This window comes from Thalassophryne amazonica, chromosome 16 (assembly GCF_902500255.1).
Source record: "Thalassophryne amazonica chromosome 16, fThaAma1.1, whole genome shotgun sequence".
Classification (NCBI taxonomy): domain Eukaryota; kingdom Metazoa; phylum Chordata; class Actinopteri; order Batrachoidiformes; family Batrachoididae; genus Thalassophryne; species Thalassophryne amazonica.
Window position 1 is genome coordinate 65821234 of NC_047118.1, and position 15513 is coordinate 65836746.

General features: G+C 44.0%; 1 protein-coding gene across 1 annotated transcript in view; it reads left to right on the forward strand.

Annotated features, from left to right (window-relative positions):
* Positions 1-1261: 1261 nt before the first annotated feature.
* The window catches only part of LOC117527354 (uncharacterized protein C16orf52 homolog B), a 92744-nt gene continuing 78492 nt past the window's right edge, over positions 1262-15513 (forward strand). Inside the window, exon 1 of the mRNA XM_034189661.1 lies at positions 1262-2140. Within this exon, the coding sequence (XP_034045552.1) occupies positions 2035-2140 (106 nt within the window). The 5' untranslated portion in view covers positions 1262-2034. The remainder of the gene's footprint in view (positions 2141-15513) is intronic.

Here is a 15513-nt window from a genome sequence, read left to right on the forward strand (position 1 = left end):
CTCTGTGTGTGGATGGTCGCGTGTTTGTGGCTGTCACCACAATTCGGTTTTTGGGTGTTCTTAAGAGGCTTAACACTATGGTGTTCTGGATTAGGGTATGGATGCTCACTAATTAGACAACAGACTGTTGCTGTCACTGTTTGTTCATGTGTGGTTGTTTGTTTATACAAGTAGTTCCAAGTTTTACCACCAGAGTCTTGCCATGCGAATAGCCAAATAAGAGTTATGGACACTAGAGGTGGGCCTATCGATCCTAATATCGATACCAACGCTGGTATTGATATTGAATGATCCTCATGTAAAAAGATCGATACTCAAGCTTTTTTCTCTCCCGCACGCACTGACTGCTGCGCATGCAGATTCATCAAAGTCTACTCTCTGCATGTAAGAGCAGCGCTGCACTGTGTCACACAACACAGAGCAGCGCACCCTCCCCTATCTGGTCTTTTGTTGTTGCGCAGTCACATGGCTCAGCGGCACTAGCCAATTTTCTTGTGGTGTGTTAATTTTGTTGTATTGCGGTTTGTCAGCCCTCTACCTCAGGAGATTTTGTTTTAAGTTGTGTTGAGTGATTTTTTTTTTTTTAAATGTTGATTGTGATAATAAAGTATTTTGTTGTCAAGTACAATGTTTGGCGAAATTCTATCCTAGGTCTTTTGGATCCTTTGGATCCATGAAGCTTAAATATGAAAAAGTAGCAGTATCTGTATCAGTAGGCTGATCAGGAAGGGCGGATGGGGGTCACACACACACACACACACACACACACACACACACACACACACACACACACACACACACACACACACACACACACACACACACCACATTCACTTGTGCACTACATACCTTCTGTCTTGCAAGAATAAATTGCATATATGGGTATTAATGTTCAGAAATGGTTCTGCCAGTGTGGCATTTACCATTACTATATATGCAGACAGCGGAAAAAAAGAAAAAAAGAAGAAAAAGTATCAGTATCGGTATCGATATCGGCAATACTGGGCCTGTATTTACTTGGTATCGGATCAATACCAAAATTCCCGGTATCGCCCACCTCTAATGGACATGGCCACTGCGCAAATAGCCATGGCCTTAAATTAAAGCTGAAAACAAATACATTCATACATTTCTAACAAACAAACAGATGTCTTTTGCTGAATAAATGTGGAGGATGAGCGCCGACTGAGTGATTTGCATAACATCGCGAGAGGAGGGTGAAACCTCCCCCCTCCAGACGAGAACACACGGAGGTGTTTGTATGTGGTGGACCGTCGCTGCCGCCGCCGTTGCGTGGGGGTGTTTACTTGCCTGATGTCATTTGGTAGAAGTGGAGGCTGAGCAACAATACAGTTACCCTTCTACAGTGAGTGTCCCGACGTTGCAATAGTTGCTGTGAAAGCAGTGCTTCGTGGAGGAGAAGCTCGCTGGCTAACGGACTCCAAGTACCAGATGCTATTCCAGCGGAGGAGAAAGAAGCCGCAGAGGGATGATGGCTTCTCCTTTTCCTGACGGGTAAAAACAAGAATTTTCCGAAGAACAGGGACTCGCACTGCTTCTACCTGCTCTTGCTTTTGGTTGTTTGTGAAATGCGGTGTCGGCCGTCGAGCAGTTTCTGGGCCGTAGCTCGGCGCACCGAGCCCCAATCGGGGAGTTAGCTTAGCTAGCCCCTCGCTAGCCGCGGCTGCGCCCGATGCTGCTGCTGCTGCTGCTGCTGCTGCTCAAACGATCTGAAAGGCGACCGAAGCGGGCTGGAATCTTGGGCCCTGGCGCAGAGTGCTGACCTGTTCCTTCACCTTCCGAGAGGATAACGGCCGTTAGAGATGTGATGCTTTTGCGCGCTGTCTTTAAGCCTTTTGTTGCCGAAGGCTCTGAGCCACAACTAGAGCAAAGATTGCTGCAGAAGCTCCGCAGCACCGAGCTCCTTGTGAAGGGGGCGAGGTTCCACTGATAGCAGCCCACGCTGTGCTTCTCTGCACGCTTTGGACAGCCATCGTTTTCCTCACGCCGTTCATCATTTCATCTGCTGGCGATATGGATAAACTAACAATAATTTCAGGGTGCCTGTTTCTGGCAGCAGATATCTTTGCGATAGCCAGCATTGCAAACCCAGACTGGATCAACACTGGTGAATCAGCAGGTAAATCCACCGTCACTGCATGCTTTTTCTTTTCTTTTCCTTAAATTCAGAGTACCTGAGGACTACCTGTCAGCTTCATTTCTGAGCATCCTCATCTCAGCCTCTCCCACATTGGGAGAGACTGTAGGATCCCTGCAGTGACACTGGCAGGTAGTGGCACCTCAGTGGCAGCAGAATGACAGCTGCGGCGTTTAGTGACACCATGCATTTAACTCTGTATGTTCTGTGCAGTTTGTGAAGTGGGACAAACTGACTTTTTTGCATTCTGGATTCTTCCTTTTCTGGAAGGGTACTATGTGTGTATGATGTTGGAATGATCTAAAGCTGATGTCTCAGCTGTCAGTCAACTGTGCAAGTTAATTTATGGTACTTTGTTTAGTGTTACAGTTAGGATAAGACTTAGGGTTAAATTTTTTTTGAAATGCATAAAAAGCTTAGAATTTTGAACAATACTTTTATTTTTGTGGCCAACGCTTTGTGCATTTACAGGTCCAGTTCCAATTTACGTACTCCATGAAACATATAGCCAGTGTGTGTGTGTGTGTGTGTGTGTGTGTGTGTGTGTGGCAGGGGAGTGAGGCACATGCGTACATAGGTACATACTAAGCATGTGGAGATTAATCGATATAAATCAGTATCTAGATATAAACGTGTAAAGCGAGTGCATCGATTCAATTGACGTGGATGAAATTGCGATGGATCGCTTGCTGCCTGCTTGCATCTTTTTTTTTTCCCCGATGCACATTTAACCCTCTGGGGTCCGAGGGCATTTTTGGACAGTTCACTTGCCTGGCATAAATGTTTTATTATTGCTGTTAACAGCTGTCCCTGCATCGCACAATCAAGTTTTATGTATCTTTTTTTCAGGACAATCTGTGCTTTCAGAATATATATGTTTTTGTTGTGTTTTATAAGTGTAATAAAGGTTTACAATCAAAAATAAGCAAGAAAAAATAAAGTGAAAAATAATTTTCCACACACATTTCAAAACACATAGCAAACTATAATAAACAATTGTTTTTACATTGTATAAAGGTAATTTGAGGTCTTGTGTGAAAGACTGCACAAGAAAAAGGTTCAAAAAATAAACACAAATGCACATTTTGAACAATATATACAAAATGGTCTATGTGTTTTGTTGTCCATTGATATGGTAAACAGTGTTTTATGCAGAGAAAGCAGCAGAGTTATCCAATAACATTCACATGCAAACTAGTGGAGCAATCCTGATAGTTACACACTCTTTGTTTGAGCACGTGAGATTGTCATCAGAGGCTCTCCGTGTGCTCCTGCTTTCACTGATTGCTGTGCGTAATGGCGCAGGGCGCAATGAGTATGTACTCATTGGAGCACCCAGGGGGCTCTTTAAACGGGCCAACTAGTAAGATATCACTCCTGAAAACGATCTTTGGCTTTTGACGTGAGGTAAATCTGTCCTGTGATTGGAGTTTGGAAAACCATGTGACGGTGAACCAATTCCGATTGGACACTCACATTGCGCACGTCATCACACAGGTTCTATGAGGAGTACAAAGATGGCCAGTGGCTGGCTCAAAAGTCCGCGGAGTTAACTTTACAGCAAAAAAAAAGTAAGTTTCTATCTCATATCATTCAAAAGTTATTTATCATTTAGTAAAGCTTGGTCTTAGCCATCGTATACGACGGCGTTGGCCCCAGAGGGTTAATGCACCATGGACAGAAGGCAGAAAGCACATCAATAGCCTTTTTGCTTAATGATTCCCTTATCGGTCCTTCAGTTCGGGACACCCAAGGAGCCGTTGTTTTTGAGGGTGTTTATCTGGAAATGATCATTTCTCCACGTTGATTGCAGACTGCAGCAGGTCTCCTTGACGCTTGAAGCAATGAAGCAGTGCTTCAACCCTCTATTCACTGAATCGCTGGTTCTCTGCCTAGCTTCCAGCGGCAAGTCCGTAATGTCTTCATTAACCCCTCTCAAAGCCATATAAAGATGTCAGTAGTGAGTCAGCTATGTATGGGTTAGTCATAAACTGAGACTCTTTTCTTGTTGCGGGCAATAAACAAGAATCTTGCTCCGTTCCACACCGGAGTTTTACACGATGGTTCTCTGGTGTGAGTACCAGCCGGTGTGTAAACTGAAGTTGTCCATCAGGTAAAGGAAATAATAATAATATCTTCTATTTGGTGTGACTAAGTTCACAGCTCCAAAGAGCCACACAGATTTCAGTCACAATTAATAACTTCAGAGCGAATCGCCGTTTAATCAAATGACACCTCTTTCCAAATGTTGTAATGCAAACAAACTACAACTGACCAAAACCATTAATTTTTTTTTTTCCAAAATGAGATGTCTTCTGTTTCTTATGCATTACATCCTGACGTGCAGCGCAACCGGCTGAAGAGCTCAGCTCAGAGTCTATGGAGTTACATTTGTGTCAATATCTGAAAAGAAATGCTTTTGAGAAAAGCTACAGATTTTATTTCTATTTCTGTCCAGAGATCAAAGATCCAGTGACCATATACAGATTTTATTGATTTTTATTTATGTCCAGAGATCACAGATCCAGTGTCCAATTTCATATTTATTTACTTTAAGACTCAATAAAATGTTGTTGACATAGAACCCTGTAAATCCTACTTTTAGTACTACACAGAAAATTCACAAGAGTTATTGATAAGGGAATCGATAAAGAATTGGATCGATAAGCAGAATCGATAATGGCATCGATACCTGTAAAATCTTATCAATACCCATCATTAATCCTATCACATTGTGAGGAATTGAATCACCATCAGATACATATCAAATTGGGAACGGGGTGAATCATATCGCTATATGTATCGTATCGCTGGTAGTGTATCGAATTGTTGTCAGTGATGAGATTCACATGCCTAGTACACACAAACAATGGTCATTATAGTAAGATGTCTTACATGTGGCGAAATGTATTTTTACTCAATCAACCCGTTTTATATAGTTATGTGTACATAACACAGTGTCACTCCTGCTGAAACAATACGAGGTCTGTTAGACAAGTATCCGACCTTTTTATTTTTTGCAAAATATGGATTTCAAATCCATATGGATTTAAATCACGTGTGATTGCATCAGCCAAGCTTGAACCTTTCTGCGCATGCGTGAGTTTTTCACGCCTGTCAGTTGCGTCATTTGCCTGTGAGCACGCTTTGTGGGAGGAGTGGTCCAGCCCCCTCGGCGGATTTTTATTGTCAGGAAAATGGCTGAGCAACTGCCGCTTTGCTGCATCAAACTTTTTTCATAAACTGTGAGTGACAGCCAGGTGGAAACCATTCGGAAAATTCAGATGGCTTTCGGTGAAGAGCTAACGCGGGTCACCTTTCGCGGCCTATCGAGCCGTCCTGCCATCATTTGAACGTTCAAACTTGGATAAGACGGCTAATTAAAACGGTGACCGTCTTGTTCAAAGCCGTCTAAAATGCGCAGTTTACCGGAGGAGCTGTGTGTGTGTGTGTGTGTGTGTGTGCGCGCGCGCACTGCAGACTGCGAACGGAGGCACGAGACGTTACATTCTGCTGAGAACCATCAGTGCGCGGAGCAGGGAGAGAGGATTTTAACCCGAGTGAACATAAAAAAACAAAACAACAACAACAAAAAAAAAAACTTTACTTTTCTTTTCTCTGCTCTTTCTCTACCGGTGTTTTTCTGATGGCACCATCCTGTTCACACCATGTGCGCGTCGTATACTGAATTTATGAGATCATGAGGTGAAATAAACGGTCAAATATCCTTAAAAACATCCTTAAAAAATGAGAATATATGAATGAACTGAGGAAAAATTACGCAAACACTGGATAAAAAAATAAAACCCTGCTGCAGTGATGTTCAGAGGCACAGATCACAAAAAGCAGGTGAGAACGCTGAACTTTAACAGCTGCTATTTTCCAAAGGTATTTATTTGTTCAATCTTAAGCGATGAGGAGAAATAAATGACTTCATCACACTAAATGAACTGGAGTCAGAATAAAAATACAAGCTGCTGATTTTTGTTATTTTCCAAAGTTATTATAAGCTGCAGCTAAATGTTTTATTCATTTCAAAGTGAGTTACCTCTTATTTTATTCTGATTGATTTATACAAAAAATATGGGGGGTCAAATCAGCCTGCATTGTTCTGTTCAGTTTATATCAGTTTTCCTGAACATGTCCAGGTATTTTTTCCTCTTTATAAGAGTTTGGTGTTTGCATTTGCGCCACAAAGTTTTAAAACACAATAAAATGTTCACACTTTTCTTTAAAGCAGTTCTGTAATTTCAGAAATGCAACAGAAACAACCACAAATCAGAAAAAGTTGGGACTATAAGTAAAATGAAGATAAAAATAAAAATGTTGCAGAGTTGTGTCTTGGTGGCTTCCCTCACTTGTCTCCTTCCAGCATGGACATTTAGTTTTTGAGAACTGCCTACCTGACACAGATTTACTATAAAGTACCACACTGTTTGTATTTCTGAATAATTGATGTAAATGAAGTCTAAGAAATAGTCACTGATTTGGAAATGTTCATGTTTTCATCCCGATGTTTCTTTGAAAATGCTGCAGACCTTAATTTAGGAAATTCTGTATGATCCGACTAATCGCAAAAATCATTGTTGACTAGTCGACTATCAAAATAGTCGTTTGTGGCAGCCCTATTTTCAAACCATCTCTCGAGATTTTTGAAAAAGGAGGTAGTTTTTCGTCAGACCCCAGTAAAAAATAAAATTATAAAAAAATATCATGCAAAAAGCCCATGATGGGGGGGTGATTGTCTGAAGGTTTTCCCTAGATAGGGGGTATATTTTCAACATGGGGAACAAGCATAGGTACCCCCTTGAATTGGGGAGTGGGGGGGGCCGGGATTTTTCTACTCAGGTTTGAACTTTGAGAGTGTTTACACACGAGAGAAAAGTGAGAAAATGTTCATGCCTGATTGAGAAAAGTGTATAAAGTGTGTAGTGAGGGGTTTTACAGCTTTAAAACGTCTATAATAATTGTAAAAAAATAACGCTGGCCACTTCGCGGATTTCGCCTATCGTGGGCTATTTTTAGAACGTAACTCCCACGATAAACGAGGGACCACTGTATATCCCATAGAGAAAACCATTCCCACATCTGTACAAATCGACAAGAGTGTGTGTGTGTGTGTGTGTGTGTGTGGTGTGGACCGTTGGTTGAATGTAGCTAAGCGTAGCAGGCGACCTGAGTATAAAAAGTGGGACGGGGATGTTATGTGTGTGTGAGGGTTTAAAATAATACAAGAAATACACAGCATAAAGTAATGAAATGGACAAAAGCAATGATGTAAATAATGATAGAAAAGGAAGTAAAAAACAATGAAATAAATACAACATTAGAATCATATAAAATGTGCATGTGTGTGTAGAAAAGGTACTCTCTGTACAGTATGTGTCTTTGCGTTAATAATAAAATTGTATCAAGAAATTTCACAGTGCTCCTAAATTTTTATCTGTGCTCCTAAATTTTTTCATTTAGGAGCACCTGTGCTCCTAGTGAAAAAGCTAAGCGTACAGCCCTGCACATTACGCTGTTACAGGAGATTTTGTAATGAAAGACGTGCGGCGGAATTCGCGCGTCAGGATGGAGCCGCTTAATGGCGCAGAACAAAAAGCACCTCTGTGTTGGAAGTCTCACGGGACATGCCCAGCTCTTCCACCATTCGGAAGATTCAGACAGCTTTGGGTGGCTTGTCAGTCGAGTGAGTATCTTAGAAACTGTCGATGATCTGGGCATGTCACATGTCCTGTGAGACCAACACGGAGGTGCTTTCATTCCGCGCCATTAGCGGCTCCGTGGCGAATTCCTCCACTCCTGTTTTCATGACAAAATCTCCTTTAACAGTGGAATGTGCCGAAAAAGTGCTGATGTCCACCTTTTTTGCCATTTCTCTGGTACTCGGACGACGTCCTGGATCAACACAGCATTCAGTTTGGAAATGGTCATTTCAGCCTGTCCATCGCCGCTCGGAGCGCGGTGCGCCCTCCACCATTGTGCGCCGTCTTTAAACCGGCTGTAACACTCCTTAATCTGTGTGATGCCCATAAAATCATCCCTGAAAGCCATCTGAATTTTCCGAATGGTGTCCACCTGGCTGTCTCTCACAGTTTCTGGAAAAATTTGATGCAGCGCTGCTCCAGCCGTTCAGACATTTTCCTCACAATGAAAATCCGACGAGGGGGGAGGACCAGTGCTCACTCAAAGCCTGCTCACAGGCGAATGACGCAACCAACAGGCGTGAAAAAACTCACGCATGCACACGAAGGTTCAAGCTTGACTGATGCAATCACACATGATTCAAATCCATATGGTTTTTGCAAAAAATAAAAAGGTCGGATACTTTTCTAACAGACCTCGTACAATGACTTTTTGTGTCACTGTGGTGCCAAATACTTGCAAGTGCCAGTGCTCGGAGGATATCAGCCTGATTGTCTCTATATTCATTTCAGTTTTAATGTTCCTCTTTCCTTATCCAGTATCAATGCTTTTTTTCCCCAATTAACATATTTGGCATCTCTTCTAGGGGTTGTAACGTTACACCTCAGTCATGGTTCGTTATGAATCACAATTTCATGATTGCGATACAACAATGAACAAAATACAAAATGAAATGTCGCTTGATGAATGGACTGCATTTTTTTTTTAGCACTTTTTCCTCAGATGCAGATGCTCAACGCACTTTACTATGGATGCCTCACATTCTCCCATTCATACACATTGCCATGCAAGGTGCTCAACTGTGCACTAAGAGCATCTTGGAGACAGTCCAGGTGCCAGAAAAAAAATATTAAGGGGGCGATGAGTTTATCACAGGGGGCGGGGTCGTCCCCCCCCCCAAAAAAAGTGCGCACCGGAGGGTACCTGCCCCTGAGCCTGCGTAATGAATTGGGTGCGCTCCTGGAAAGCTCGTGTATTTAGGCTACACCATTGTAAGAGACTGACTGAGTAAGAGTAAAGAGTGATGACAGTATTTTTTAATTATTATTTGAACGTATAGACCCTCGGTCAAGTGATCTCCTGCATACCACACAGAGCCGGTGTTCTGTTGAGATGAGAAGGTTCGCGTGCCGTGGCGGAGGTGCGTCGTCGAGGTGAGGTGAGTCGTGCTACATGATCTGCCTTTTGCTTAGTGGACTTGACAAATCCCAGGAACTCCAGCTCTGAAGGGCCTTTCATGTCAGACGCGTCAAAAATCAGTCTAAAAAGCATTATTTTCAATGAGACGCGTTGCTTTTTAGACACGTCAAAAGCCGAGCTAAACCGACGCTTCTGACGGGAGCGTGCATTGCCGCTTGTTGGCAGGCTGACGTGGTCAAAGTTCAAGCCAATCCAACTTTCGACACTGAGCTGTGACGTACCTTCGCGTTGTCCGATAGGAATGACGCGTCGGGCCAAAACACGGAAGACTCGTGGCAGAAACTGATAAGTGGTTTTCGGTGCAGAAACCACTGATCTGTACAAAACATTAACGTGTGACAGGACTGCTCATTTATAGAGCAGTTTTCTGAAGTTAAATTGACGTGGTCCGTCTTTAGTCTTCTCGGGATGTCGTCTTTTAGATAACACAAACTAATTGCAAGTGATATGCTAGAAAGGACACAACACTTTAGAATAATTCAGCCTTAAGCAAGATAAAATGCACAGAGTTTTTTAAGTTTATTTAAGCCTTCGACACAGAGCTTAGACAAACTGAGTCCTCTAGAGAGACTGAATATGACAACCGCGCTCGTCTATTTATTGGAGACCCGCGGGCATCGCTCCTCCTTCAACTTTTTTATTTATTTCATTCCCAAGACATGGTTTTCTATTGGAAGCGTCCTCTAGTGAACCCTAAGCAGGTGTTAGGCCATTATTTCAATGTGACAAACGCTCCCATTAAAACGTGAAGGATTTACAACTGATTTTTTTAAAAGACCTTCAGCCACAGGTGCAGCTGGCCTGAGGCCCCCGCACGTGGCCTCAGCCACAGGTGCAGCTGGCCTGAGGCCCCCGCACGTGGCCTCAGCCACAGGTGCAGCTGGCCCGAGGCCCCTCGCACGTGGCCTGCGGGAAAGCACCTAAAAGGCCTTGGAAAGCCCCTGACAGACTGAATGACTAATAGAGCCCTTTTTTTTTGGGTTGAACACCTGCTAGTTCAGCCAGAGGACATACAGTTCAGATCAGGACACTTGATAGTTCATCACAGTTCAAATATGGACCTAAAAATTCTTCTACAGTCCCTCCTCTGGGACTCGAAAGAGTCCCATTACATCAACTATACTCTTGGGTTGTTTACTGACAAGACATCTTCATTTGTGCATTGCAATAATAAAAAAGAAAAACACATCACTCGACTTACTGATAACTCTGGTGCGGATATGAATATCAGTGATACTTCACACGGTAAATATATTGAAGTGCAGGTGAACCTACATACTAAGGCACAAGGTGAGCAATTAGCTGGATTATATCAATGCAAGGTGACATTCAAACATTGAGTTTTGGTGTAATTCAAGGCACTTAAAATGGCCACATAAAACAAGTTACAGCAACCTCTTAATCATGGCAAAGTAAAGGCTCTACATTGACATCAGTGCAACCAATCATCTTCTGGCATCTATTGTCTCACTCAACCAGAGGCTCCAACCCATTATACTTGGTTCTACATATTATTTTGTTAAAGCGTCACACATTTATTATTTAAATGCATCAAATAACCCCTACGTTACCACTATTTAGTCAACCAATCAAGAAGCTATTCTAAGGTTGCGCAGCTATATCTAGTTAAATGATAAACACCATAAATGGTTTCCCTTCATGTCCGTCCTTAAGTCATTTGCCTTAGTCAATCATATAATGGTTTTCATTATAGGCCATTTCTCAACATTCTCCACTTTGTTTTTCTTCTTTTTCAGCTTGTTTTCTAATGCCCTTTTTGGCCAGACGCCAAATTTAGGCGATGCATGTCTCTTGAGGCATGCTATAATTTAAGAAAAAGGGGTCCCTATGGTGCATCTTTACTACTAATTCTACAAACACGCCGTGTAAGGGTCCCCTTTTTATAACTTTGCAATGTGATATCTATGTGTACGCATTTAGCTTTATCTGTGTTACGCAGATGATGGTAAGGACAGACATTTACCCGACCTTCGTTACTAACATATATCCTTCTTTGTTTTTATTTACACTCAGATTTCTGAAACCAGTCCGCAATTCAAACTCAAGAACCAAGATCATAGTCCGTGTTCAGTGCCATTACGTCAGTCCGCGCTCCTCAGCATTTACTCAGCATCTGAAGTTTTGGGAGAAGTTGGGGAATATGGGGAGGTTGGCCTTTCAGGGGTAGTGGGGGAAGGATCAGGAATTCTGGCTTTCAGACAGTCGTGCAGTTCTCTGATGGATCTTTCCAGCTCCTTGTGCTGCTTGGCCAGGTTGTACAGGGCCCCCAGAGAATTCTTGCCCACATTCAGGGTGGTGGTGGCCAGCCCTAGCTGTTCCCTTTCCATATGCTCCATCATGCTGGCTAGCATGTCCATACTAGACTGAAGACCACACAGTTGAGTATGGAGGCCCTCCTGAGCACAAGAGATGTTGGCATTGTCACGGTGTATCCTTAACAGGTATGCAGCTGTCTGACTCAGTTGTGGCATGATTTCCTCAAATAGCTCATGGGGAATGTGATTTGTGAGGGGCAGGAGCTGCTCCAAGGTTTTTGGAACAGACTCTTGTGGAAGACGAAGCTCTCGAACCAAGATTGCCATGTCCAGTGGGGTGACCATGACCAGATTAAGGTTGTGCAGTCCAGGGGACAGGAAGTACAAGGGGGAAGGCATTTCGTGTGTGGGGGGAGTATTGTTGATGTCGCACAGGCAAGTGGTTGGGACACTCTGGGCATTTAGCAGCCTGTACAAAGCTCCCCTCTGTCCTGGTCGATGAGTTCGACTAAGGTCCACCCCTGCTGATCCTCCTGCAGAGGTACTGGGCTGATCGGAATATCTCTCCTGCCTTGGGGGTGGAAAGCTGGGGACAGGTCCTAGCAGTGAATTGGGTCTAGGATGCACTCGGGCGGTTGCTGCATATGGCCGACCTTGGCTGCCTCCCCTGGAGGGTATCGTTGCCACTGGCACATGTGACTGTCTCCATGGCATCTGCGGAAGGGGTGTGTTCCTGAGTCCAAAGGGTCCTTCAGGTGATGGTGGAGTCCTCGGGCCGACTCTTGCTGCAGGCAGATTCTGTGAAGCCGTCATCGCCAGGTGCTGGAACGATGAAGATCCTTCTGTTGCCAACTGGTTTAGCTGCTGGATGGACGGCGGCTGTGGCGACCAATCATGTCTCGACCATCGCTCCTGTATATCCTCTTCTCCAAACAGTTCTGAGAGTCCAATCAGACTTGATAGAGGCAGATCAGGCATAGGTCCCTGATCAGGGGAGTCTGGTCTCTCAGCCATACTCCTGTGTCCTAGTAATATACATATACGTTCATTATTACAGCTCCATGTCATTCTTTCAGATATTGTCTATCCTATCCCTCATTTTTGTGGGTGCATGTGTGTGGATGTAAATGTGCGTGCATGTCTTCTTCCTCGTCTACAATATCACCAAGCACGGTCCATCCCAGTCCTCCCTATCTGGGGTATACGCCACAATATTAGGGAGCTGGGGGCTGTCGGGGAGGATAATTGGTATTTCATCCATTTCCATATATTCTGGTTCTCTGTCTGTTTCGTTTGTGCTTTCTTCCAGGGCTCGGATGGCTAACAGTGGGAGCTGTCCTACTGTGGATGAAATCAATTTATTGACCAGAAATTTTATCAAGGGAATACCACAACATATTACCAGCAAGACCGCCACCCCTGTTAGTGCCAAGACTACACCTATCTGGTATAACCAGTCTTTCCATGATATCCACCCTCTCCTTAGAGTCCCAAACAGTGAAAATAGTGGGCCAATATTCATTCCATTCCCTACAATGTATCCAGAATCGTCAGTTTCATTTCTCCCTCCTATGGAGTTACTTAACAGTTCCTGTTGCATCTCTTCAAGTGTGATTAAGAGCTCTGTCAAATTTCCGTCTTCCCCTGTACGCATGGGAATAGCTGTGCAACATTCGGTGGCTTTGATCATAATACAAACTCCTTGTTCATCAGCCATCATCATCTCGATAGCTAATCTATTTTGCATTGTCATTAGCGAGGTGGCGTGCAGTTGTTCGGTTAAGGCTCCTACTGCTGCCAATGTCCAGTTCAGGTATCTTTGCTGATTATACCACAAGTAATTAATCCACTGCACCTCCTGGAACCTAGAACGGATTTTTGGAGTAACCCCGAACAGAGCCAATGCCCATCCCCATTTATCCGCGTCTTCATCTGCTTTAACTCTGCTACTGTCTATGGCTTCTAACTGTCGGGGTATCCCTTCTGGTATCCCGTTTCTTACTGTGACGTTGTAGTCTGTTTTAAACGTCATTATTCCTCTTTTTTTACGAAGTTTCTGTGGCATGGGTTGTATTGAATTTGGCATTTCAATTACTGTTATAGCTCCTGTGAGCATCACAGGAGCACAAAGGCCTTTCCAATTAGGGGACAGTGATGACAGGAGTTTCCTTCTTTGTCCGCATATCCAAAAGATGTCAGCTAAGGGTACCGTTCCCTTAGCTAAATTTGGAGTAGATACCCATGAAGCATGGGTGAGATTCAGTCCAATTACAGACCCCCCTGTGGCCGGTACTATTTGTTCACACTGTATGCCTGCTGCTGGCAGGGTGTGACAGACGGTAATGTTCCATGCTGTTTTGGCCGGTTTGTATTCTTGCTGCTTTTGCATACACTGTATGTGGTGTTTTGACTGGGTTGTCCCTACCTGCCAATCGCTTATGTATTGTGCTACTAAGCCTTTAGCTATACAGAATGGGTGTATCATCCCTTTCTCTATTTTAATCATAGGTGGAACGGTTCCTTCTGTACTTAGGGGCACTGGACAAAGTTTACTGTCGGCAGCATATTTTTCATCACCTACTGCCATTTTCATAACACATTGTGTATAGCACTCTGCTTGGTCTGAGTTATGTTGGGGGCTCCTATAACAGTTGTTGATATCAGGGAGGGGTTTAGCCTGAGGTATCACACCCTTCCGGTGACAGGCTATGCAAGGCTTTTCACTGATCTGCCTAGCCGAAAATTTCAACCATTGGTAAAATAAATTGGTCTTCAACCCTTGTGTGCGGGCTAGGTCTGTACTGGGATCCCATCTCCCTAAGTGACTGCTTGTTTCTAGGCTTCTAATTGTCCTCTTTTTCCTTGGTTTGATTTTTACCCATTTTGTGGCTTCATGTACTGTAACAGTTACGTCTTGCTTGGTTTCCCTGCATCCTCCTTTATCACAAATTACCTCTATGTTGAGTGTTCCCTCCTCTTCACATTTGATGCTAATGGCTTCGCCTAATATGTAATCCCCCAGCTTTCCCTGTATTCCTATGTTCTTGTAGGCTTTTGATTTAATGTGTACCAAATTATATGTTTTTCCTGTGTTTAGAATGCCTTGTTTAGCTGCTATTGCGGCCATGGCCACGGCACAGTCCGTTGTATGTTTTGGATGTCTATTTTCTCCCATACTGACCACCAGTAGTATTGTCAATCCCTTGAATAATTCCTTAATCATTGCTCTGATGACTGTTGAGATGTGCTACTAGATGTGCTACTGAGTGAGCTGTCACTAGATGAGCTGTCACTAGGGATGTGTGGTGCATCTGTGCTTTGTCTGGGTTGTACTTCCTGCGGTTCTTCTGTCGGTAAATCTACTGAGTTGCTGTCCGAGTCTGATGTCTCCTGTGGCCTGTCTGTCTGTCGGTCTGTATTTCTGTCTGTCTGTTGGCCTGCGTCTCCAGCTGTTTCTGAGTCTGCATCTGAGTCTGTCGCTGCTCTATCTGGCAGAGATCCACTACTCTCTGAAGCTGTGCGTCGTCTTTGTTCAATCAGTCTCTGTGAGCGCCTTGGCCGGTGTTCGCCTGGCTGCAGGGAGGCGTGGCCTTCCCTCGGTGCTTCTTCTGGCTGCAGGGAGGCGTGGCCGTCCCTCGGTGCTGCTGTAGGGTCTCTGGCTTCTCTTGCTTCCCCCCTTGGCCCGGCGGCTCTGCCAAGACGAGCTTGCCGAGGCCGCAGGGGCGCTGGGCCACCAACCCTACAGCAGTGGTTTAAATGAAACCAAGTGTCCTTACCATCTACTTTGACTGCTGTATGTGAGGCAAGAATAACTTTAAAAGGACCTTCTCGGCGGGGCCTGTCCCACTTCTTTTTGAACACCTTGACGTAAACCAGATCACCAGGCTGGATGCTCTGATTTTCGAGTGGAATCTCTGCTTCTCTGTCTTCTGTAGCACCTTTGACCTGCAA